Source organism: Cucurbita maxima, unplaced genomic scaffold, assembly GCF_002738345.1.
Source record: "Cucurbita maxima cultivar Rimu unplaced genomic scaffold, Cmax_1.0 Cma_Scf00021, whole genome shotgun sequence".
Lineage (NCBI taxonomy): Eukaryota > Viridiplantae > Streptophyta > Magnoliopsida > Cucurbitales > Cucurbitaceae > Cucurbita > Cucurbita maxima.
Window position 1 is genome coordinate 3,258,662 of NW_019272037.1, and position 23,449 is coordinate 3,282,110.

The 23,449-nt window shown below is 35.8% G+C and overlaps 6 protein-coding genes and 1 non-coding gene across 10 annotated transcripts; 3 read left to right on the forward strand and 4 right to left on the reverse strand.

Moving 5' to 3' along the window:
- The first annotated feature begins 312 nt into the window (after positions 1-312).
- Positions 313-3,321, forward strand: LOC111495818 (probable inactive receptor kinase At1g48480). Its single transcript, XM_023146012.1, has 2 exons — positions 313-2,112; positions 2,405-3,321. The coding sequence occupies exons 1-2, from the start codon at positions 759-761 to the stop codon at positions 3,031-3,033; spliced, it is 1,983 nt and encodes a 660-aa protein (XP_023001780.1). The 5' UTR covers positions 313-758; the 3' UTR covers positions 3,034-3,321.
- A 3,533-nt stretch (positions 3,322-6,854) lies between these two features.
- LOC111495836 (protein TIFY 6B-like) lies at positions 6,855-9,719 on the forward strand. Its single transcript, XM_023146038.1, has 6 exons — positions 6,855-7,112; positions 8,347-8,474; positions 8,578-8,756; positions 8,837-8,927; positions 9,009-9,289; positions 9,378-9,719. The coding sequence occupies exons 1-6, from the start codon at positions 7,028-7,030 to the stop codon at positions 9,451-9,453; spliced, it is 840 nt and encodes a 279-aa protein (XP_023001806.1). The 5' UTR covers positions 6,855-7,027; the 3' UTR covers positions 9,454-9,719.
- A 710-nt stretch (positions 9,720-10,429) lies between these two features.
- TRNAL-UAG lies at positions 10,430-10,509 on the reverse strand. Its single transcript has one exon. It is a non-coding gene; the product is annotated as a tRNA-Leu (tRNA).
- A 263-nt stretch (positions 10,510-10,772) lies between these two features.
- On the forward strand, positions 10,773-11,583 carry LOC111495840 (protein YLS3-like). The gene is made up of 3 exons (XM_023146043.1): positions 10,773-11,179; positions 11,257-11,337; positions 11,441-11,583. Exons 1-3 carry the CDS (start codon positions 10,828-10,830, stop codon positions 11,542-11,544), a joined length of 537 nt encoding a protein of 178 aa, XP_023001811.1. The 5' UTR covers positions 10,773-10,827; the 3' UTR covers positions 11,545-11,583.
- A 2,688-nt stretch (positions 11,584-14,271) lies between these two features.
- Positions 14,272-16,231, reverse strand: LOC111495839 (uncharacterized protein At3g17950-like). Its single transcript, XM_023146041.1, has 3 exons — positions 16,134-16,231; positions 14,999-15,113; positions 14,272-14,922 (listed from the first exon to the last, which is right to left on the reverse strand). The coding sequence occupies exons 2-3, from the start codon at positions 15,080-15,082 to the stop codon at positions 14,440-14,442; spliced, it is 567 nt and encodes a 188-aa protein (XP_023001809.1). The 5' UTR covers positions 15,083-15,113; positions 16,134-16,231; the 3' UTR covers positions 14,272-14,439.
- On the reverse strand, positions 16,202-18,732 carry LOC111495826 (putative nuclease HARBI1). Its single transcript, XM_023146023.1, has 4 exons — positions 18,475-18,732; positions 17,257-17,711; positions 16,955-17,180; positions 16,202-16,855 (listed from the first exon to the last, which is right to left on the reverse strand). The coding sequence occupies exons 2-4, from the start codon at positions 17,695-17,697 to the stop codon at positions 16,347-16,349; spliced, it is 1,176 nt and encodes a 391-aa protein (XP_023001791.1). The 5' UTR covers positions 17,698-17,711; positions 18,475-18,732; the 3' UTR covers positions 16,202-16,346.
- Positions 18,733-19,443: 711 nt separating this feature from the next.
- LOC111495832 (Down syndrome critical region protein 3 homolog) lies at positions 19,444-22,723 on the reverse strand. Of its 4 annotated transcripts, none has more exons than XM_023146033.1 (11): positions 22,571-22,717; positions 22,400-22,492; positions 22,148-22,212; positions 21,716-21,770; positions 21,334-21,420; positions 21,085-21,169; positions 20,909-21,004; positions 20,526-20,710; positions 20,342-20,430; positions 19,693-19,742; positions 19,444-19,611 (listed from the first exon to the last, which is right to left on the reverse strand). In XM_023146033.1, exons 1-10 carry the CDS (start codon positions 22,619-22,621, stop codon positions 19,715-19,717), a joined length of 834 nt encoding a protein of 277 aa, XP_023001801.1. In that variant the 5' UTR covers positions 22,622-22,717; the 3' UTR covers positions 19,444-19,611; positions 19,693-19,714. The 4 variants fall into 4 exon arrangements, 3 of the variants coding, with proteins under 3 accessions (XP_023001801.1, XP_023001800.1, XP_023001802.1); XM_023146032.1 differs by having other exon boundaries at positions 19,693-19,792; positions 22,571-22,711; XR_002720363.1 differs by having other exon boundaries at positions 19,571-19,611; positions 20,342-20,423; positions 22,571-22,723.
- Between the last annotated feature and the right edge of the window lie 726 nt (positions 22,724-23,449).

A 23,449-nucleotide genomic window follows, 5' to 3' on the forward strand; every position in this document is an offset into this window, starting at 1 on the left:
AGATATCTAATATAGCTTAATTGTAGTTTTAATGAATTTAGATTAAGATATGAAGGTCAAAATTGCATGAAAAATAAAATAACTAATTTATCCAAACTATAATTATTGGTACTTTAGAAGCAATGTTACATAGATTAAGTGAATAAGCTATGATTATTATTGATTTCTTACATTAAAATCAACATATTTGAGCTAATCTTATAGTTTTAATTAATACTTAGTTCAATATATAATTAAACATAATTTTATTTTTTAAAATATAAATAATTAAACATAATTTAATAAATTTGAAAATGTAAGCATTTGGAATGAAAAATAGATGGAATATATAAAGACAAAAATTTAAGAAAAGAAAAATGAAAATAGGTGTGTGAATTTGACAAGCTAGAGAGTGACCGCTGGCTTTTGGATACACCAAAAAGCATGGAATGCTTACACGCTCAGCTATGGCTTTCCTTTTCTCTATCCATTTCTCTCTCTGAGTACTAAAAAAATTTCAAAAGGGGAAATCTGTTCATCTTCTTAGCAACAGCCTGTTAACGCTGTGAAATTCCTCTTACCCAATTGAAAAAAGCAGCCGACAGCACACAATTTGCAGCTTCCCCAGCTCATACTCTACCCTTTTTTCTAGTTCTATCGCTCTCTCTTTTCAATCTTCCAACCAATGCCTTGCGAACCTTATTGGGTTTCGGAATTTTTGTGATCAGAGTCCCCCGTTTGGAAGAATCTCAACTGGGTTTTGCTCTAAACATCTCAGAATGCGAACCCAGATGGGAACTCGTTTGCTTGCTCTGTTTCTTTTGGGGTTCTGTGTTCTACTATCTACTGTGATGCCAGATCTTGGCTCTGATAGAACAGCTCTGTTGGCCCTTCGCTCTGCTGTGGGTGGCCGAACTCTTCGGCTCTGGAATGTGACTGATCAGAATCACTGTTCTTGGCCTGGGATTCAATGCGAGGACAATCGTGTCACTGTTCTGCGTCTTCCCGGAGAGGCGCTTTTTGGTCAATTACCGACCGGCATTTTTGGGAACTTGACTCAGCTTCGCACTCTCAGCCTTCGGCTCAACGCCCTTTCCGGCCCACTCCCATCAGATCTCTCTGCCTGCATTAATCTTCGCAACCTCTATTTGCAAGGTAATGAGTTTGCAGGTCTTGTCCCTGATTTCTTGTTCCAGCTTCATGATCTTGTTCGTCTTAATTTGGCGTCCAATAACTTTTCTGGGGAGATCTCTTCTGGGTTCAACAATTTGACCCGTCTTAGGACACTGTTCCTCGAGAACAATCGCCTGTCTGGGTCTATCCCGGATTTGAAGATCCCTATGGATCAGTTCAATGTTTCTAACAATCAATTAAATGGGTCGGTTCCAAAGGGATTACAGTCGTTTTCTTCGCGTTCCTTTTCGGGCAATTCTCTCTGCGGCCGCCCTCTAGAGGCTTGCGTTGGTGATCTTGTTGTGCCGACTGGGGAGGTTGGGGACAATGGTGGCTCTGGACACAAGAAAAAGCTGTCGGGGGGAGCCATTGCTGGGATTATCATTGGATCTGTACTGGGTTTTGTATTGATACTTGTAATCTTAATGCTTTTGTGCCGAAAGAAAAGTGCCAAGCAAACGAGTTCAGTCGATTTAGCCACAGTGAAGGTTCCTGAAGTTGAAGTTCAGGCGGTTAAGCCAGTCGGCGATATCGAAAATGGCGGTCATAGTGATGGTTTTACTGTACCAGCCACTGCCACTGCCACTGCCACTGCTGCTGCAACAGCGGCGGCGGGAACAGTGAATGGCAATGGAACTGGGTCTATAAAATTGGTGTTTTTTGGTAATGCTGCAAGGGTTTTTGATTTGGAGGATCTTTTGAGGGCTTCAGCCGAAGTGTTGGGGAAAGGAACCTTTGGGACTGCTTACAAAGCTGCATTGGAAGTGGGTTCTGTAGTGGCTGTGAAGAGGTTGAAGGATGTCACCATAACTGAGAGGGAATTCAGAGAGAAGGTTGAAGCTGTTGGTTCTATGGATCATGAAAACTTGGTCCCTCTCCGGGCTTACTATTTCAGTGCTGATGAGAAGCTTATTGTCTATGATTACATGCCCATGGGAAGCTTATCTGCTCTTCTACACGGTAAGCTGTTTTGTTTCGTGAGATTCCACATCGGTTCGTGAGGAGAACGAAACACCCTTTATAAGGGTGTAGAAACCTTTCCCTAGCACACACGTTTTCAAAACTTCGAAAGGAAGCCCAAAGAGGATAATATCTACTAGCGGTGGGCTTAGGCTTAGGCTTAGACTGTTACACGTTTGCTTAGTTTTACGTTTTGATCATAATTGGCTCTACTTTCTCTAGTTTGATTTGGATTGATTGGTTGTACATTTTAAAGCTTTACTCTTTCCTTGTTGCTTACTTTGGACAACAGGAAACAAAGGAGCTGGAAGGACTCCATTGAGTTGGGAAATCAGGTCTGGAATTGCCCTTGGAGCTGCTCGTGGAATTGAATATCTGCATTCACAAGGTCCTAGTGTCTCCCATGGAAATATAAAATCTTCGAATATTCTACTAACCAAATCCTATGATGCTCGAGTCTCCGATTTCGGTTTAGCGCATCTTGTTGGACCATCTTCCAGCCCCAACAGAGTAGTTGGTTACCGTGCACCAGAGGTCACTGATCCTCGTAAAGTATCTCATAAGGCTGATGTGTATAGTTTTGGCGTATTGCTATTGGAGCTTTTGACAGGAAAGGCTCCTACCTACTCCCTTTTGAATGAGGAAGGAGTTGATTTACCTAGATGGGTGCAGTCAGTTGTTAGGGAGGAATGGACTTCTGAAGTTTTCGACCTCGAACTTCTTAGGTACCAAAACATCGAGGAGGAAATGGTTCAACTATTGCAGCTTGCAGTCGATTGCGCAGCTCAGTATCCTGATAAGCGCCCCACAATGTCCGAAGTCACAAAGCGTATAGAAGAGCTTCGCCAATCCAGCCTACACGAAGTTGTCAATCCACAACCCGACGCTGCTCGTGAATCAGACGACATGTCTTCTAGGTGAGTTTGTTGGTGGTTTATAGGGTAAATTTTATCTCCATTTGTTGCATTCTCAATTTATTTACCTACCTGCCATCATATCTTTCATTTGAAGCCAAGAAGAAGTAAGAAGGTAAAGATTTACCAACAGTTTGAATTCCTTTAATGTCTTGTATTTGTTGTTGGGTTGGTGATGCAATTAATTACTGCCTTTGCCTTTACTTTTGGCTTTTGCTTTTGCTTTTGATGTGTCGATATTGATGAGATGTTCTTGTTCTTCTTCTTTAGCTTCTATGATGAACTTTGTTTGTTGTGATGTCCACTCTTTAGCCCTTTAAAGATAAAGTTCATAGCTTTTGATACCCAATTCAAAGAGTTCATCTCATTTGTGTGCTGTTGGTTGGTATGAAATGAATACATTCACTACTCATTAAGGCAGCTTCTTTCATGCATCATTGTTGTGTAATTGGGCAAGACATGTCTGTTGGGGCCATACATTATTACTGAGGAGGACATTAAATACAATGTCCCAACTGTGCTGTCTTTTTAATTGCTACATAGGCAGCTGCCCCTTTCCCATGTCCCACAAATTTGTTGCTACATTACAAGATTACTTTCATCTCTGTTGGGTCATATCTGAAGTTTAGACTCGAAATACTTTACGGGTCAACCTTACAATTCTTTGTTGTTATATGACTCGTGTTGATTTGAGGGTTTATAAGTTGGTCGTGATTGTGTTGAAACTGGGTTGTTTAACAAATGTAGGAGTGGGTAATGGAATGACGGAGTTTTAGATGGTAATAAGAGTCTTGTCTACCGAATATGATTGATTTTTATTAATTCTTTGTTGTTACTCGACTTGGGTCGATTTAAGGGTTTATTAGCTGGTCGTGATTGCGTTGAAACTGGGGCTGTTCAACTAATGCAAGAGTGGGCAATCGAACGACCGAGTTTTGGATGGTAATAAGAGTCTCGGTTTTAATTTTAATATTGATTTTTTTTGGTTCATTTGTGTGGATATGTCACAGTCTGTTCGTTCAGCTCATAAATTATATTTTCGAAAATGAAATTAATAATTAATGACTTGATGTTCCTCCCATCTAATTTGGGCAATATTGAAATTTATCCCTATTAAGGGGGTATAATTGACAATTTAACAAAAAATAATATGAATGGGCCAGGTGATTATGGGCCGGTATTCTCTTTGCTATTTCTATCTTAATTTGGGCTCAGCCCATTTCTTTCAGCTTTATTATTTATATATAAATTATTAATTGACATTAACTCATGATTTAATATTTTTAATGTCAGGAAATTTGAATTTTTTTTATGTCCAAAATATTGGAATTCGGGAAGTCAAATTAATTAGATTTATTTTTTTGAAAATGTATATCATATGGAATCGTAGGTTAAATAAAATATTTAGGCATAAGCTTTAATTGAATTTTATTTTATTGAGCATATAATTTATTATATTGATGTAGACGTTGATTATTTATCAAGTTTCTTTTACTTTAAAATAATAGGTATTAGATTCTTCCGTTCGATTTAATATTCTAATAATTCAGTGAACGAAAATCTAACGATAACAAAAATACAAAATTTAAAAAAATTAAGAAGTGAGGATTAATACTTTAAGATTTATTTAAATTGCCTTTCATAGACTTTGATGATGTTAGTCATCACTCTTTTGCACCTAACATGCCATTGGGTGCATGTGTTGGGCGTGACTGATCCAACACTCTTATCAGGATTGGTTCGGTTGAAGGTCAAATGGTTAAGGTGGGTTTTGTGGCTTCTCCTATAATTAGTTGATTGGGTAGCTTGAATTCTAATTGTTAGGATGATTCAATCTATAGTGGATCACATTCTCAAGACGTACAGACAGTTTTGACATATTACACGTTAATATTTTATTTATTAATAGATGTTCGAATTATTGGTAATAAAATTTTAAATAATAAAACCAATATTATACCCATCTCGCCCCACACCACGTGGGAGTCAAAATAATAATAATAATCAATAATAAATTTATTTTGAAAAACTAAATTTGCTTTCATAGTTTTTTTTTTCAAAATAGAAAATATAAATATATTTCTTTTATTTTAATAGAATAATATTACATTACTATGCCGATACTTTAAACAAATAATTGGATCGAATTGATGTCGAGCTAAATTAGAGAAATGTTATATACGTTGATTTATAATACCAATATGGTATTAAAAATTTTAGCATGTCTAAAAATATTTATTAAGAATAAAATAATTTTTGATAAAATGATTGGTCTATTTACATTTTTTTTTTGGAAATTGCATAAAATTGAAAATATCTTCCGAAATTTAAAAATAAAATATGTCCACTTAAAATACAAGTTGAACATTTAAATTTTAAAATACGTAAAGAAAACGACGTCTTTGATCAATATTTTGTTAGGGTTCGAAATGTGAGATAAATCCTTACTTTTTTTTTTTATTTATTATTTTTAGACGGGTTTGTATTTATCTATTCAATTATGCACGGTTGAAAATTCAAACATTTGACTACAAAATAAATTCACCAAGTAATTAATAGAATTATGAATAATAGTTTACAAATAATAATAATATTAAATTTAGTAGGACCCATAAATACGATCCGACGTGTATGGCCCACACTTATGCGCCTACCCCACAATTGAAGCTAAATGTTAAGTTTTAACTGAAATATGGGAATGCTATTGATTTTTGTTTTATTTTATTATATGTTATTTCAACAAAACCAAAAATAATCTATTGGCGTTATTTTATTATATGTAAAATTAATTATTTTTTTTACCTCAACAATTTTCTTTAACAAAAAAGGGATAATAAAAGATAAAATTCCCATGAAAGCCTTTTATTTTGATTTTTTTATATAATAAAATAGTTTACTGGAGACAATTAATTTTAAGATATTATTATAATTGTGTAACATGCACGGTACTTTCAATGGCTTAATTTCGGAATTAAATAATATTCATATTCAACGTGATATTTAATTTCTAGCTGCCGTACTTTAAAAAACCAGTTTAATTGTCTCATTGATAACATCAATAGCTAATTTATTTTGCAATTTTTTTTATAAAAATAGATTCGAATTTCCATCTTCTTTAATATAAATAAAAAATAAAAATAAAATCAAGGGAATGAATTATTTATTATTTATAAAATATTAAAAAGGGTTAGAAGATATTAATACGACATTATTTAAATGTGGTTTAATTTTTAAAAATATTTTTATAATTCCCCTCATTAAAAAAAAAAAAACAAAAAAAAAAACAAAAGGTAGTTGGTATGGAAGGACTTTATTTTAAGAAAAAGAAAGAGAATATTTAATGTTGTTTTTTAAAGCATTTGAAATTAATTTTTAGTACAAAATGACATGGAAAAGAATATTTTAAAGGGGAGAAGAATATTTAAATATTAATTTGTGTAGATAAGAGTTTATTTATTTATTCGGTTGTGTAGAGTGAGTGGAATAGAATATATTATTATATTAATAAAAGGAATAAAGTAATAGGAAAACCAGCAATGAGAAGAAAAAAAAAATTCACGTTTTGAGCTCACGGGTTCGAAAAAATCCAACAATGGCCACGTGGCGGTAAAGTCTCGTAGCTCGCTTCGCACGTGGTTGTTTTCCAAATTTACCCACTTTCAAAGCGACCCACGGCCCGCATCTCAATGACCCGAATCTCTTTTTCAATCCAACGGCTCATATTTGACGAGACCACGAGGCTAATTAATTAATTTTTTAATTTTTTTTTACCAGCATTAAATTACTTTTTTATTTTATTTTATTTTTAAATAAAAAGACGTGCTTCTCTCGCTTTGCCTTTCGCTTTGATTTTTAAAGAAACGAGAACTCTTTCTTTTCTCCTCTGTGCGGCGATTTCTCTGTGTGTGTGTGTTCCTAAATTTTCATGGTTTAGAATCTCGATACTGGTTCGATTCTTCGTCGTGACGAAATTCTGTGAGTATTAATTCTTTCGATTCGAAATGGAGAGAGATTTCTTAGGTTTGAACTCGAAGATTGTGTCTATGGCTTTGAAAGAAGAATTTGAAGATGCTTCCAAAAATACAGGTACTTTTATGGCTCCTCGTCTTCTTCCTCTTCCTCTTCGATTTCTCTGTTTCGATTTCTCTGTTTCGATTTCTCCGTTTCGATTTCTCTGTTTCAATTTCCATGGCGGTTGAGTTTGAAATCGCCGATTTACGGAAACTATTTTGGTGGATTGGATATTTGAATTTATCTGCTAGGGCTAGAGTTCTTGTTTTCGAAGGAGAAGGAAAATCTGTGAGAGTGAGCGTAGAAACCACGTTTGGCGCGCTGTACTGAAATGTAAATTTGAGGTACAAAAGAACTGACAGCCAAAAAGTTTTTTTGGGGATTTTTTTGCATAGTAAATTGAATTCATAATTTTAAAAAATTATTAGTTTCGTACCTCTTGTACTGTGTTTAAATTGGAAATTTATTTTCTTATTCCCATATAATAATCATTTATTATTAATTTTCTCTACTTAAATTGAGTTTGATTCCTTACATTTTCTTATTATCTTTTTTTTTTTTTTTAAACTTGGATTTTAAAAACATTTTAAATAATAGAGATAAAATCAAATGATTATGGGCCTGAGATATTGTAAATTCCGAGAAGGGTTCTTTTAAGTCCTATAATTCTTTTTTATTTGGGAAATATATAGAATTTGAAGGTATTTAATTCAATCAAAATAAAAAATTGTCTGAATTTTATTTTATTTTTTAAACAACCAATGTAATTTATGCAATAAGTAGTTATTAATCTAATTTTTTATTTTTAGATGGTTTTTTTAATTATTATAAAAAATTATATTTATCAATAATTATAAATTTAATGGAGCTCAAATATTTAATACATAAAATTTATAAATATTCTTAATTTTCATAATAATTTTAAAACCCAGAATTCAACCCATTTAAGTTTATTAAATTTAAACTTTTAATTCATTATTGAAAAAAAAAAATTGATTTGGCGCGTTGAGTGCAATGTTAAAGAAATAAGTGATACAGCTGGATAGGTGCTTTTTTATTTTATTTTTAACAATTAAATATTTCAAACGCGTGGTTGAAGGTTTATTAATTTTTTCAAAACCAAACTTAAAAGTTTATTTATTTAAATTTTTTTAATCACACGTCGCTATGGGTGTTCGTTATAATAATGATGATATAATTATATATGCAGCTTTTTTTTTTTTTTTTTTTTTCTTAATCTCTAAAATTATTTGTCCTCAGCTAATACATGATTTTTAAACCATGCGTTGAATGATTATGTGTGGTTCAGGTATGCAGTGGTCGTTCTCCAACAAGGTCTCCGCTGTTCCCCAATTGCTGTCTTTCAAGGCCGCTCAAGATGAGAAACAAAGGAAAATTACTGTCGACCCACTTGGCCCTTATTCCTCTGTAATTCAGGTTTCAATTTCTTCCCTTTTCTCCTTCATGATCGTCAAGAACTCCCATTCTTTGGTGAAAACTCATTGATTTGGCTTCTGGGTTTTCTCTTTTGTGTGTGTAGAAGAATGTAGCCCCTGATAAGAAGCCTGCAAACCAGTATGCAATGACAGCGTACCGTTTCCAAAACGCCGACCCTGTGGTTCGTTCCAGTGTTAACTTGCAGCCGTTAGGTGGGGTTCCGATTCCCACCGCCATTTCTGCTCCTTTGACGAGCTCTGTAGTCGGTACTACCGAGTTAAGGTACTGTTCTTTTGAGACAGAGTTTGGAAAGAGTTCGTAGCTAAACTGTATTGTAAATTGATGCTTACTTTTGTTTCTAGGAATGCTTCAATGCCTCTCGGTTCGATGGCGCAGCTGACAATCTTCTATGCGGGATCCGTGTGTGTTTATAATGATATATCTCCTGAGAAGGTTTTGAAAACTCTAGTTTGTTCTTGCCTTCTCACCATTTAGAGAAGAAGCAATTCTTAGTTTATTGTTGTTTCTGTTCAGGCTCAGGCTATTATGCTTCTGGCTGGTAGCAAAGGGATGCCTCAAACACAAAACAACATGCTTTCCACAGGTCAGGTGAAAGCATCATTCCCTTGTAGTAACATTGAGCTCCCTGCTGCTGCTGCTGCTGCTGCTGCTGCTAAACCTATACATTCAGAACCTCCCATGGATGCCAGTTCCGCTGCACTGATTGCCTCGATTGCTCCGACATTCGTTCCTGCAGCTGTGCCTCAGGCTCGAAAGGCATCGTTAGTTCGGTTTTTAGAGAAGCGCAAGGAACGGTAAGTTCTCGGTCTGGTGTTTTTACTTCGAATGTTTAGTTCCATTTCAACTCGGGATTTCATTAGTTCTTTCTTGGATTGTTGTTAGGATAAACACTTGCCCATACAGTATTGCAAAGAAACCGTCAGACTGCTCGTCCACAACGTTGGATCTGATGGCCTGACAAATAGGTGTGTCCTCCATATTAGAGAAGTTTAGATATAATCATCTAAAGCAAATTTTGTCAATCTGTTAGCTTAAATCCATTCTTGGTTTCGCTTTTCATATATTTTTCTTTTGTACAATATTGCTTTGATTTATACTCAGAGAAACAATCCTCGAAAAATTATGCAAAACTATTCTGAATGATTATGCTATGTATTTGTTCTTTGTTCAACTTGAAAACGTGACAGAGAATCATCCAGAAAATGTTCATTTATTTTGGACCCACTCATCACATGCATGCTGGGAACATTTTGCAGTGTTCTTTATGATCTTTCTCTCTCTCTCGAAGACTGTTTTTTTAGTGTTCACATGTTATTTTAAAATTTAAGGAAGGAATAATTTAATATGGGCGGAAGTGAGAGACCCCACAAGACAAGAACATTCAACCAAACATGGAGACAGAGCATGGACAATTTACTGATATTTATACTTTTTTCCCCATTCTTATAGATAAGCTTTTACTTAAGGCAATGAACAGCAATCTATTGGCTTTGCATTATGATGTTTGATCTGACATTTAAACCTTTTCCAACATTATCCATCCAAAGTAGCTGATGGCAAAACAAAACATGTTTCTGGTTTTCGTTATGAATCTCAGCTTATTCGAGGAAAAGAAACGAGACAAATTGTAAAGATGTAGAAGTTGTTATGTATTTTGATGTCTCTAAAGGTAACATGACTGAAATTTGTGAATGTTGAATCGATGTCATTACTGTCAAAACAATCTCCGAAACAATTCGAGGGCTCGATCACGTTGAGCGTTGTTCGCTGCGAAAGCACGACAACCTCGTGGAGCTAAAGGTTTGCATATTTGGGAAGTTCAAATTAGGTCTCGAACATAGTTAAATTCCAAGCCTTGTTGTTGGTCTTGACACTGATATGAAGGGTCTCCGAGACTTCTGCGAAGTTGTAAATTAAAAGTATAATAAAAAACATGACAGCTGTGGGATTTGAACCCACGCCCTTTCGGACCAGAGCCTAAATCTGGCGCCTTAGACCACTCGGCCAAACTGTCATTCGATGACACAAATGTTGTTTAAAATTATATATTTTATTTATAATTCGTTTAGTGGGGCAATTTCGTGGAAGTTGAGGGACTAAACATTAAATTCATAGGACTGTATAACTGAAATTACCTGAAAATGTGACCGCCGCGAAAAACGGTTGATGTAATGTAACCGCCGCGAAAGAAGCCGTCCTCTGAATTTGAACCACCCTGTAAAAACCGCTGGTTACAATCAAACCCTCATAATTACCCCCTAATTTCCCCTCTACGATCACAACATTTTCGTCAATCCAATAAAGAAAGCAGACCTTCATCCTACCGGAAATAATGGCGTCGTCGAGATTCTTCGCATTCCTCCTCTTGATTTCTTCTCAGATGTTCGTCGGATTCTCTCAAGATCTCAGCGAATTTCTCAAAGGAACGGAATCGATTCTCGACCGCCAACTTCCGCCGTGTATGAGGCAGATGCTTTCGTGTCAACCGTACATCAAGTCGCCGGAAAATCCGCCGACGGCGTGCTGTACGCCCTTAAAGGAGTTGCTGAATTCCGATCTTCCGTGCCTATGCTCCTTCTTCAACAATGAGAAAATGCTAAATACTCTGAATGTCTCGCAGAGCCGAGCCTTGGAGCTTCCTAAGAATTGCGGAGCCGAGCTCGATATCTCCGGCTGCAGCCATGGTGAACTTCCATTTCTCCCCTGATTTAATTCTCTGAATCCGATTTCCATTTCTCTTAAATTTACGCCAAATTTTCAGCTGAGTCGCCAACCGGCTCAACCGAAGGACCTTCTTCATCAACTACTCCTTCTCCGACCGCCAACACTTCCGGTTTGAATGGTAAATTTCTGTTGATTTTTCTTTTCTTTGCTTAAATTATTGGTTAATTTAGAGTGTTTTCGATTAATCAAAATGTTTGTAAATTAAATTCAATTCAATTCAGATTCTTCTACCGGCGGCGCAACCAGGAACAATCCAACTTACGGAATTGGCCATGGCGTCGCCGCCGCTTCCTCAGTCGTGGCTTTGCTCCTTTCAGCATTCTAGGTCTTCTTGTTCATTTTAATTTATAATTTATTCCATCTTTATTTTTTATCCAACATTTTTTGCAATTTGGTCCCTATCTAAAAAATATTTTCCTTTTGGTACCACACAAACTATATTTGTATTCTTTTATTCAATTTTAAATTAATGAAATTGAATTATTAATAATTTCTCTACTTTTGTTATTGATTATGTTATGGATGAATATTCTAATAATATATATATATATATATATATATTAAGTGAAATTACTATAATCGCCCTCAAAATGTTACAAATTATAAAAAGAATTATTTTGTAATTTGTGCAACCATGGTAACAATTTTGTGGGGATATTAAAGCAAATAGATGGAATTGAGAGGGTAAAATTGGAAGGCAATTTATATAACCCTCAAGTCCCCGAGAATTGAGTTTTGGAGATTAACAGAACAGAGTGGTTAGCTGAAGAAGAAGCCTGAAAAACTCACCAAATGTTCCGTGCCTTTTACCTTCATCTTCTTGTTCTTTCAGCTCTGCCGCTACAGTCTCTTCTGCGTTTGATCGTCAATCGTCGTGAGTTTCTGAACTTTCTTCTCTATGGATTGGTCTTGATTTTGGAGCATGATTTAGGTTCTTCTGATTTTGATTGTTGATAATCGCGTATGTACGGTATTTTCTTTGAGAAACAAAGAGAGTCGAGATGATCGAATAGGCTCCTGTTTTTACGAATTGAGATGTAATTGATCTAATACAAGTAGGCATTCAACACATTTTTGTGTTAAAAACTGATGAGGCCTTCCCTGCCCCTTGCTGCATTGGTTTATTGAGGCATGGATTCAGTCAGTGGTGTAGGTGGAAATTTTTGTTGCAATATTTTCTATGCCAAAGAGAATTAGACCACTGGGAGATGCAGAAACTCTATTTCATTAAAACGTATGGCGCGTCAGGTTTTTGGCTTCTTAGGAGGCCAAAAGTAATTTCCATTTTTCTCTGCAAAGTTTGCTTCGTTTTCCATCCTTGAAAGTTTAAATTCTGTTTTTTCAATATCACATCATCCAATTACCCTTGCAGGGAGCCGATGTTGTACACACTATTTTAAGTATTTTTTTTTGGGAGGTTTCACATTTTCCTGAAAAATGTTTTGTTCCCTTATCAAATGGAGATCTCACAATCTAACTCCTTACACTTATTCCCCTCTTCAATCGATGTAGGATCTCACACATTTTTCACCCAAGTAATGACATCTTATTTTACCGATAGAAATAATAGATTTCAGGCATTTCACATTTGGAGGTCTTTCTCATTCTTATTCTTGCCATGACTGATCTTTGTGCAGGTATTCTCTCTCAGCTGCTGTAACTTTAATGGCTTTCAAAAAATGAGGCAAAAAATGAGTCGAAGATAACGAAAATTCGCTGATTCCTATAGAGCTGGAATGAACCCGGAACTCGTAACTTATATAATCCTTGTGAGTTATTTTTGTTGGAATTGTTTTTCATAGCTTTTTGAACATTCTGAACTAGAAATGCCCAGAAATCCTGAAGCCCTTTAGTTATACAGCATGTGGCAAGATAGATAGCAAGTTTTGTGCAACCATGAAAATTGTTTCCTTTTAACCATCATTCTCTGCTGTTTGAACTGTGAATTTCTTGTAGACATAGCAAGTAATGGTTGGTGAGGCCTGTCATTTTCTTTGTCTGCTTTGTTTTTTCCCTTAAATCTTTCAATGTCAAGGTTATTTAGGCATTTTTTTAAGGTGAAAGTGACATAAAATATATACATCTTGTTTGGTGGGTAACAATGGATGTCTACAAATATTGAAAACTCATTTGGTTGGTTGGTTGCTTTCAATCTCTAATTGGATTTAACTTTTTATCCTCTCAAATAACTCCTTTGGCATTTTTTTAAATGAAATGTCACATCTCCAATGACATTGACATCGATGGTGTTCCCACCTTCAAAATATATGGCCCATTGCTATTAGACCACATGAACCTTGGAAATCTTGCCCATAATTTTCCTTCTATTTCTACTCCTCTGGGGTATATTTATTCACCTATCAATCATATTCTAATTTACTAAGCATTAAACTTTTATGTCAACTTGAATATGACTCACTTGGTTAAAGTATAGAATATCGACCAGAAGACTAGTGATTCAAATACCAACTTAAAAGACTAATTAACTTTCGTGTCAACTTAAACATTCAGTCGGTCGAGGTATAGACTATCGATGAAAAGTAGACTATTATTGATGAAAAGACCAAATATTCAAATATCTACTCAAAACACTTATAACTTTCATGTCAACTCATATATGGCTTAGCCGATCGAGGTATAGATTATTGACCAAAAGATCATAAATTCAAATATCCACTCAAAAGACTAATAACTTTAGGTTGTATTTGTGTTGGGTAGAAATATATATCTGCTATATTGGTTAGGCATCTTTTACACATGGATGTCGGCGGTTAATTTAAATTTACGACTTTTTAGAGCTGGCAAAAGTTATTTTAATTGCTAAATTATGCTCTAATTGACTTTGGCTAATATAGAGTATTATTTAAACTTCAATTAGGGTTAATTAAAGAATTAATTTAGTATTTGAGGACTTTAATGATATCAATTATGTTAGTTATGATTGGAAAAATATATAAATGGGTATATCTCCAAAAGCTTAAAAAATGAAGATCTGAGTGTTATTTTATTATTATTATTATTATTATTATTATTTTGAAAAAGAAAAAAAGAAGATAGAAGTAACCTGTGAGTTGATTAAAGGAAATTAAAAAAAGAGGGTCACCTACACGATAAAGGTGACATTTTTTTTTTCTTTTTTCTTCCACCTTAATTCAAGCGTTTGATTAATTAAATATAATATAAGATTTTAAATATACCCTGACAAATCAAATCCCACATTTTAGCCGGCACCGCCGCTGCAAATCCCGGTGAGTGATACAGAAAATCGGCACAGAGCGCCGGCCGCAGACGTATCTTCCTCCGTTTGGGCCGGCGGAAGAACCCTCCCATCGGCGAACAAATACCGGCCATTCCTCTGCTGATCCGCCGAAACTACGCCTTCCAGATCCACCGCGTTGTCGAAGAAAGCACCGTCCCCAAATCGCCGTTCCACCTCAAGAAACTCGCCCAGAGACGCCGGCTTAACACCGTCATCCCTGCATAGCCGCCACCACCGCCGTTTCCGATCTGCGACCAGTGCCGGCGCTGCCGTCGTTTTTCTTTTTGGCTTCTTACTCTTGCGGGAACCGCCACCAGCGGCGTTGGTCGCGGCGGTGTGTTGGTCTCGGTTCTGGGAGGGCACTCGGAAGGTAATCGCCGGGAAACTAACACCCATTAGAGTTCCCAAGCTGGTGCTCCTGTCATGGAAGAACGAACCTGTAGACTGCAAAACAAAATTGAATTCCCAAAATGAAAAACAGAGAAAGAATCAGAAAATGGGAGACGGCGAGGGTGGGCACCTCGGTGTCGAGATCGGAGGAGGAAATGGATGAATTGGTCGGAGACGACGGCGGCGGTAACAGATCGTTGGCCGGATTCAACATCTCTTAAGGTCTCTTGGTATAGCAACCGAGACTGAAATTTGAATGAGAAGTAAAATCAAAGAAGAAGAAGAAATTGAGAGACAGAGAGATGAAAATAGAAATGGGTTTTGAAATGATTTGTTAGTGCGTGCAGCCTTTTTGTGTCTGTTTTCTTTTATTTATTCTCAATTTTGTCCTTCCACTTTTTCACTTTTTACTTTTCTACTCTCCACATCTTTATATGTAATTTACATAACTCAGGAGGGGCAAAATTGTAATAAGCAAACAATACCTTATTATATTATATTTCATGCTAAATACTCTATTTGTTTCTATCAATAACTACAAGATAGAAGTACTATATAAATAAATGGATCATAAAAAGTATTGTATGTGGCAGTAATGTCCCAACAGAGGAAATTGAGACCTAAAACGTGCCATGGAGACCTACACTAGTGAGGTCGCCACCACGCCGGTCCAATTCCCAATTCTCATATCATATCTTAAATGAGTTTTCCTGACTTGTAGTTTTAAAACGTTTATAAAATATCACAACCTCTTAAGATAAACCCGTGATCCCAAAATTCCAGAGATGGAAAGGAAGACAGAAAGACAGGAAGAAGAAAGAAAAGTAATCTAAAATGAGTGATGAGTGAGCAGTGAAGCAGAGGAAGTCAGAGAATCCAATGAATACAAAACCCCAAAACCTCACTCCCCCACTCTATTAAATAGATCATAATCTAACCGCTTCCAAAAAGAAAAAAAATTTTAAAGAGAACAATATCTGTATTACAAAAAATATTTATAGATCCAATCCCTTTGAAGCCCGCCCCATACAAGAGGGGCGCCAACCGATCAAAACAAGCTACACGAGGTAGGGAACTTTGGGGTACTTTCAGATGGAAGCCAGATGAATATAGCAGTAAAAAAGAAGCAAATATTAATCAATCACATTCAGATAGCTCAGAATCATCCTCAATGCCTTGCATCAACAGCCAAATAGATTGATATGTGCAACAGAATTCAACTCAATGCAGACAAATATCAGTCAGATCTCATCAAGAACGCTAACCTGGTGTTGTTTCCTTGGCAGCAGTACTCAAGAATTTGACTTTCCTAAAAGAAAAAAAGAAAAACAAGAAAAACAATGTCCACTGTTATATTCCTTTCATATGAACATAGTAATGTCAATATACACCTTCAAAATCAGACCCCATTTGTGTATTTTTAGTGTTCCTGAAGAGTATCTGACCTAATTCGGACGCTAGGATAACATACATTTGCTTTACATGGGCGATATATCGTTAATATAGTCACTCCACAATTCAGTTGCAATAGCATCCCTCAACTGTGATGTAATCTCTCGTTCTTCTGTCTCAAAAGCAATGTCCACAGTTGGAGTCTCAATGTGTGCCGTCAGCTGTTCTGCTTCTAATTGAGGCAATGAGTCCTCCATATGTGAAACATGGTCTTGTTCATACAGTCTAAAGAGACAATCGTCGGGATTCTCCCTCCGAATGTAATTGTGAATTGCACATGTCGCAACGACCAACTTAACTTGCGTCTGTAACGGGTAAGGAGGAGCTGACAATAGTATGGGGAAGCGCACCTTTAGAGCTCCAAAAGTTCTATCGGTCGCATTGCGCAGCAACGAATGCCGTAGATTAAATAGCTCTTTGGCATCTTGGGGATGATAACCACCTGTATATTCCCTTGACTGATAGGGGATATCATGATAAGGGGCAATAAAACCAGGCATGTTCATATATTTTTGATCCACAAGGTAGTATTTACCTGCAATTCAAAAATATTAGCCCGAAAACGACCAGAGAGCAATAGCCTGACTATTCAAGAACTAAAAGATTCATGGTTTTCCTGTTAGGATACACGCACCTTCAGGGATGTGTAGTTTGTTTCGCCTAGTAAGTGCTGAGTTCAGAACCTGCAAATCGGTAGCCGATCCTTCCCAGCCTGCTAGAACATAATGGAACTTCAGGTCAAATGAGCATGCTGCCAAAACATTTTGAGAAAGTAGTCCGTTCTTATTCCGAAAGGGTCCTTGCTCGTCAACACCAACCATGACAGGGATGTGTATACCGTCAATCGCCCCCACACAGTCCTAAAACAAGATAAATCAATGAGAAGGTAAACCACAGGACAGGAAAACACTAGTGAAACTAAAGCCAACATGCTACCTTAAAGTAGGGATAGAATCTTGGATCATCTAAGATTTCTGGTGGAACATTGGAACCTGGAGGTTGGAAGAAGTCCAATGATATCGCCATGATCGCATTCAGTACATTGTTAAAATGGCGACTTATTGTTTCTCCTGAATATCTGAACAGCTCTTGAACTGCTCGTGTCCTAAGATTGTGACCAATAATAAACATGAATATGGCTAGTTGCTCTTCAATCTTAATACGGTTCGTATGACGAAGTAAGCCTTTGGCTTGCAAAATATCACACAACTTATAAAATATGTGCTTGTCCATGCGGAAATTTTCTAAACAACGTTCGTTTTGTCCATTGAGTACTTCATCTACAAATTTTGCACCATTAGATACTAGATTATGACTCGGTTCTCTTGGAACATATTTCCCATAACTTCCATCCTTTTCATCATCAGAACTCTCCATAGTAAATTTAAACTCTGCAGCCAAAGTATGGGAATATTATTAATTGATTTTGTCTTCAAATAAAAAGGATCAGGTTGCCATTACATTTGACAAATGAAAGGAAAAGGAGATATCAAAAGAGAGAGGCACATAATATTAGAAAAACAAGCACTCAGAAGCTCTTTCCTAGTTATCCATATTAAATTTTTTTAAAGATCTTTAAGAAATGACAAATACCCAAGTGGTAAAAATTCTGTAGAACAAAAGTTCGGAAATAATAAGGCTATCAGACAAATAAAAACAGCAGAAACAGTTCAGAAGGTCTAATGCCTATTGGTGCCTCAAAAAAACATGGTGGGAACCCTCACTGGCTTGGAGATCACAATCAAAAAACACGTTGAACAAAAGTTAGGAACCATCAATATTCAAACCACAAAACACCACCTAAGTCCCATATTGGTAAAGAAGGGAAAAACAAGAAGTGAATTAGATAGAAGCATACCGTAGCTACAAAATAAACAAACCCAAGGTCAAAGAGAGCTCCAAGAGAGCTCCAAGAGTATAAAAACACCAAGATAACGTTCTGCTACATACACAAACTGGTTCTAATCCTCAGATAGGTATCCAATAAACAAGAACACCACAGTAAATTTAATGAACTTTTTGCTATTAAGAACATACCCATTTTCCAAAATACAGTTGAAGAACAAATGAAGAAGCTAAAAATTCAAATTATTCCCAGCGAAATCAAAACTAATCTTTTTAGGGAGAGATAGCGATAAAGGGCAGGAAGCATACAGGGTAAGAGTACTGTGGAGGGCGTCCTCGTGCTTCGGAAACCAGAAACGGCGTCGGTGAGTGGCGAAGGGAGGAAGGGTTGAGGTCAAAATGAGTGCATTAAGGGAAATGGAAGAAGAAAGTGAAAAGGGGGTTTGAAGAAGAGACAATGACAGAGTATAATCCGTAGGTAAAGAAGTAGAGCCTGCAATGTTCTGAGTAAAGGAAGGATTTTGGAAGCAGGGGTTGTCCAGAGTGTTGAGCTTGCAGGGTTTCTCTGCGACTCTGTTTGCTCTGCCATTGGTGTATTTTTATGGTAACTTCATAATGTTTTGGCTTTGCCTATAAAGGGTAGTCCGTTTCTATCGACAAGCCCACCATAGAGTAGAGGAGGCCCATTTTTCATTTTTTACTTTTTAAAAAATCAATTTATATCCCTTTTTTTTATTATTCATTTTGTATGATATGGTCTAAAAACTAAATTACCGATTAAAATTTTATTTTAATACCCACGAAAAGTAATTTCCTTTTTTAAATACATTAATATATATCGAGGTCATCGGTTTTAAATGAGCAAACGTGTAAGAGTAAACACATCATTAATACAATGAAGAAATTGAATTTATATGAAATAACATTTTTGTCGAGACTTCTACGTGAATATAACTCAACCAATATAAAACATCTATTATGCATGCAAATCAATCTATCTAAAAAAAAGGAAATAAAAATGAAAGAAAATCAAAATTATGTTCACAAATTCAAAACTAATAAACGGTGTAGAAGAGGATGAAAAGATCGAATAAGCTCACAAATCAAATGATCCATCAATTGATTGGAATTCAGCAGGGGAAAAAATAACACTACTCTATAGTACAAATGAGTACACATACACTGAACATGGTTGTTGTTTTTTTTTTTTTTTTTTTTACAGAAACAGAAACAAAAAACCAACCCCCTCCCCCNTTTTTTTTTTTTTTTTTTTTTTTTACAGAAACAGAAACAAAAAACCAACCCCCTCCCCCATCCCTCCAAAAGAAATAGCAGATACAAACCCAAATGTTGAATGGACATATATGAAATACAGTATCATGATAAGCTGAACTAATCGTCTGACCGACATCGAAGAAGCTCTAGTGGGAGAGATTCAATGGCAAGCTGAAATTGGAACAAGAGAACATGGTTGTTAGATTAGTGAAACAAGAGAAAGTCCAAACAATCCCAGAGAGAGCTCCTCACCCATAGTCTTGGAGTTCTTGGATCAGTCTTGGGATGTACCTTCGATAGCTCTGATTGAAAGGTTATAACGGTGTAAACTTTGAATTCAATTGAAAATGGACTGTCATAAACAATTAGGGCAAGTTACAAGAGTAATTAATACAGAAGCTAAATAAAAAATGAGAATGACAGAGAAGAAAGGGATGGACGTGATAAACCCACACTTCAACAAGATCTGAAACCCAACCACAGAGAGAACTTTGAAGGAACAACTTACCAAAGTTGTTTCCAATTATCAATGAAATAAAGTTATTCAACACGATATTATCATTTATAATAATCCAATGGGGAAATGGAAAGGCCCAACTAAACTCCAAACTTAACACCAATGCTTAAAAAATCCCCGTCCAATTTTTGAACCCATCATGAAGTGCTTACTTCAGACGTTTGATCCTCATATAGGATGGGTTTCTACATTTGGTTTCATTTCATGCGTGTTCTCATCTCTCACCATCCAATTATAGTATTTGATTGAAAATGGAATACAGCCCATGAACATAGTTCAAGGGATAAGGCAACTACTCCTTTTTTCTTAAAGTCTCGAATCTTTACCCCACATTTGTTGTAAAAAAAACAGAAAGAGTAGAACAGATGAATATTTGCAACTCACCCCGCAAAGACTGTTGGGCAAGTTAAAAGACGGGGTAGTATAGCATAAATGGGCAGAGCAATGTTGCGACAGACATCTCCATCTGCTATCTAGCGATAAAATAAATAAATTGAAATCAAACTTATATATGAAATTTTGTACCGGCAAAATCTAATATCTGCTAAGACGATGAGATGGCACATACCTGGGTAGTTTGGATCACTGAGGTTTCAGTTATGATTCTCTCCCCAAGAATAACAGATTCCACACGACACAAGTGAATGTCAATTGAACTAATGGGAACTGCAGATGCTTCAACAGTTAATTCACCAGTGATGGGATCTGAAAGAGAGCACAGAGTTGCCATTTTCCCAGTCACTCGAAAACCACCTATTTAGAAGTACCTCCCATTAGCAAAAGGATATGTACTGAAATACAAAATGATAAACTAAAATAGAGTATAAAAAACTAAGCAATACTTTCTTCTATTGGCTTATATGCAAATATTCCTACGAGAAAATGGAAAGAAAAAAAAAGTACACCAGAATAAGATAAAACATGAAAGAAAAGAAACAATGATGCAAAGACCTGATTTTAATTCAGGAAGTAGTGGATGCCTTTGCGTATCCTGAGTGATGTAAAAGATAACCATCTCAGAGGACAACGGCCGCTCGAGAAAATCAGCTAGGAACAGAACAAAAGGAAAAATGATTTTCATTTACTTATGTTAGAAACGTAATGTTGAAGGGTCAAATAAAGCAGACCTGTATCGCTTTCAACTATAAACTCGATCGTGGCAGATAATGACTTGTGTAGGTAGCCTCTACTTATACCTACAGTTACTAAATACTATCGTATTATTCAGTAATTGACAAATATCAGGTTCATGTTACGAGAGATCTCCCAAGTTTTCACTTGGCTGGGAAGGTGAATAAGAGTGAAAACCATGCCCTTAGGCATTTATTCATAATCTGAAGAGCCAAAAGCAAAGTAGAAAGATTCACCACACTCACCTGAATGTTTATGTCAGTTCCATGAAAAGTCTCGTAGAATTTTCCCAAGTTTTCATCTGGCTGTCTCAGAATTACGGAAAATGGTATCTGGCAAGATTTTGAGGGGATTAATTCAGTTAACTATATGAAAGTGCAGGCGACAAATAAACGAACAACTATTCAGCACCGTATGGACCATTTGTAAGAGGCTATAATCCAGGGTCGAGAAGATATGCCGTGAGGGTACACAATACACAATAACAATAAACAAAACATGCAATTATGTAACAGAGAAATTAAGTATTTGACCAAATTAAATTCCGCAATTCAAGTGAATAAGCATATAAAACACTTGATTCATGTAAAAACTAAGAGATCGCATAGCTTTCAACAGCAAATTTACCTCGGTTGTACCTGAAGGAAGCTTTCCAGATGGTCTTACCTCAATGCTCCGATTCCTATCATTATGAGAGCGAAGGAAACTAAATCAATTATAGAGCCAGATAAAGTATAACCATTCAATAAATAAAAGAATAAAATCATGCGATAACCATTTCCAATATAAATTTCAGGTCGGAGAAAGGAAGATAAGCTCAGTAATCGCTATCACTAGTGGAAGCACTAGATTCCTTAATCCCTAACCATATCCTAGATGATTTCATGTTGCATTGCTTATAGTGTCCTCGGCAATTATGTAATCAACAAAGAGATTGCTATCATCCCTAAAAGTTGGAAACGAATTCGCAGTAAAATTCAAATATTACTTGAGTTTCACATAATAGTACACCTACAGAATCCACAATTCACTTAAAAATGGTAAAGAAGGGCAACTCACACTATCGAAATAGGCTTGATGACACCGTAAACCGACTCAATAACTCCCGCAGATCCTCCACGAACCTTTTTTTCAATAAAATGCATCCAACGGATGAAGAAATAGAATAGAGTTACGATTACAAACAAGAGCAATAACCCTCCGTGACTCTGTCACACTTAGCAGGTGTTTGGTAGCTCAGAAAGAACAATTTCAAAGACACAGTACGAAACTTCTTTTCAAGAAACTAAAGAAACCACAAGATTATTAAACCTGCAAATTGACGGATCCATTGAGAAGGAGGCTAATCCCATAGTGGGAAATCGAGGAACGAGAATTGACGATGATTTGGCCTTGAAGATGTTCCTGAACATTATAACAACGATAGTAATGGATTCGTTGAACGATAACAAAAAGATTTCAAGGTGGAAAGAGTAGGCTTACAGAAGGCCTGTAGATACGATTAGTTCGAGAGAGCCTGATCTCTACTGCCATTGCAACTGTAAAAGCTAATACGAGCAGCGCCAATCGAAGACAGTAGCACAAGGGAAAATAGGATGAGTTTGCAAGATTACCCTTCTTGTAAAGGAATTTGCAAGATTACCCTTCTTGTAAAGGAATTTGCAAGATTACCCTTCTTGTAAAGGAATTTGCAAGATTACCCATCTTGTAAAGGAATTTGCAAGATTACCCTTCTTGTAAAGGAATTTGCAAGATTACCCTTCTTGTAAAGGAATTTGCAAGATTACCCTTCTTGTAAAGGAATTTGCAAGATTACCCTTCTTGTAAAGGAATTTGCAATATGACCCTTCTTGTAAGGAATTTGCAAGAAGACCCTTCTTGTAAAGGAATTTGCAAGATTACCCTTCTTGTAAAGGAATTTGCAATATGACCCTTCTTGTAAGGAATTTGCAAGAAGACCCTTCTTTTAAGGAATTTGCAAGAAGACCCTTCTTTTAAGGAATTTGCATGATGCCCCTCCATTTATTATTATATTGAAACTTGTTAATTACCGAAAAATCTTCAACTTAACCTTTAGTGTTATTTTAAAGATGCATCAAATTGTAAAATAATAACAATATTTTATATATTTTTTTAAAAAAAAATACTATGTGAATATGCTTCAAAAATTTTAAAAGAAAATTGGGTAGATTTTTTAAAAAATTAACTTAGAGTTATTAAATTTGAATTTTTGAAAGTACGAGTGTACTAAAATAGATCAAAATTTTAAAATTTTAAAATAAAATTACATTATCAATATTTGATTTTACCATAAAAATTAACTTTTTTTTTTTATTAAGGCCATAAAAGCTCTAATTTTTA

What these genes read in the sequence shown, in the direction of transcription:
- LOC111495839 (XM_023146041.1), bottom strand. Translation starts at nt 15,082, where the DNA reads ATGTTGAATCCGGCCAACGATCTGTTACCGCCGCCGTCGTCTCCGACC. An exon ending in CCTCCGATCTCGACACCGAG is followed by an intron (nt 14,923 to 14,998) that starts GTGCCCACCCTC and finishes TTTGTTTTGCAG; the next exon opens with TCTACAGGTTCGTTCTTCCA.
- LOC111495836 (XM_023146038.1), top strand. Translation starts at nt 7,028, where the DNA reads ATGGAGAGAGATTTCTTAGGTTTGAACTCGAAGATTGTGTCTATGGCT. An exon ending in CTTATTCCTCTGTAATTCAG is followed by an intron (nt 8,475 to 8,577) that starts GTTTCAATTTCT and finishes TTGTGTGTGTAG; the next exon opens with AAGAATGTAGCCCCTGATAA. An exon ending in TTAGAGAAGCGCAAGGAACG is followed by an intron (nt 9,290 to 9,377) that starts GTAAGTTCTCGG and finishes GATTGTTGTTAG; the next exon opens with GATAAACACTTGCCCATACA.
- LOC111495826 (XM_023146023.1), bottom strand. Translation starts at nt 17,697, where the DNA reads ATGGAGAGTTCTGATGATGAAAAGGATGGAAGTTATGGGAAATATGTT. An exon ending in GATTCTATCCCTACTTTAAG is followed by an intron (nt 17,181 to 17,256) that starts GTAGCATGTTGG and finishes ATCTTGTTTTAG; the next exon opens with GACTGTGTGGGGGCGATTGA. An exon ending in CAAACTACACATCCCTGAAG is followed by an intron (nt 16,856 to 16,954) that starts GTGCGTGTATCC and finishes TTTGAATTGCAG; the next exon opens with GTAAATACTACCTTGTGGAT.
- LOC111495832 (XM_023146032.1), bottom strand. Translation starts at nt 22,621, where the DNA reads ATGGCAGTAGAGATCAGGCTCTCTCGAACTAATCGTATCTACAGGCCT. An exon ending in TTCCTTCAGGTACAACCGAG is followed by an intron (nt 21,421 to 21,715) that starts GTAAATTTGCTG and finishes AAATCTTGCCAG; the next exon opens with ATACCATTTTCCGTAATTCT. An exon ending in TATAGTTGAAAGCGATACAG is followed by an intron (nt 21,005 to 21,084) that starts GTCTGCTTTATT and finishes TTCTGTTCCTAG; the next exon opens with CTGATTTTCTCGAGCGGCCG.
- LOC111495840 (XM_023146043.1), top strand. Translation starts at nt 10,828, where the DNA reads ATGGCGTCGTCGAGATTCTTCGCATTCCTCCTCTTGATTTCTTCTCAG. An exon ending in TATCTCCGGCTGCAGCCATG is followed by an intron (nt 11,180 to 11,256) that starts GTGAACTTCCAT and finishes CCAAATTTTCAG; the next exon opens with CTGAGTCGCCAACCGGCTCA. An exon ending in CAACACTTCCGGTTTGAATG is followed by an intron (nt 11,338 to 11,440) that starts GTAAATTTCTGT and finishes AATTCAATTCAG; the next exon opens with ATTCTTCTACCGGCGGCGCA.
- LOC111495818 (XM_023146012.1), top strand. Translation starts at nt 759, where the DNA reads ATGCGAACCCAGATGGGAACTCGTTTGCTTGCTCTGTTTCTTTTGGGG. An exon ending in CTTATCTGCTCTTCTACACG is followed by an intron (nt 2,113 to 2,404) that starts GTAAGCTGTTTT and finishes TTTGGACAACAG; the next exon opens with GAAACAAAGGAGCTGGAAGG.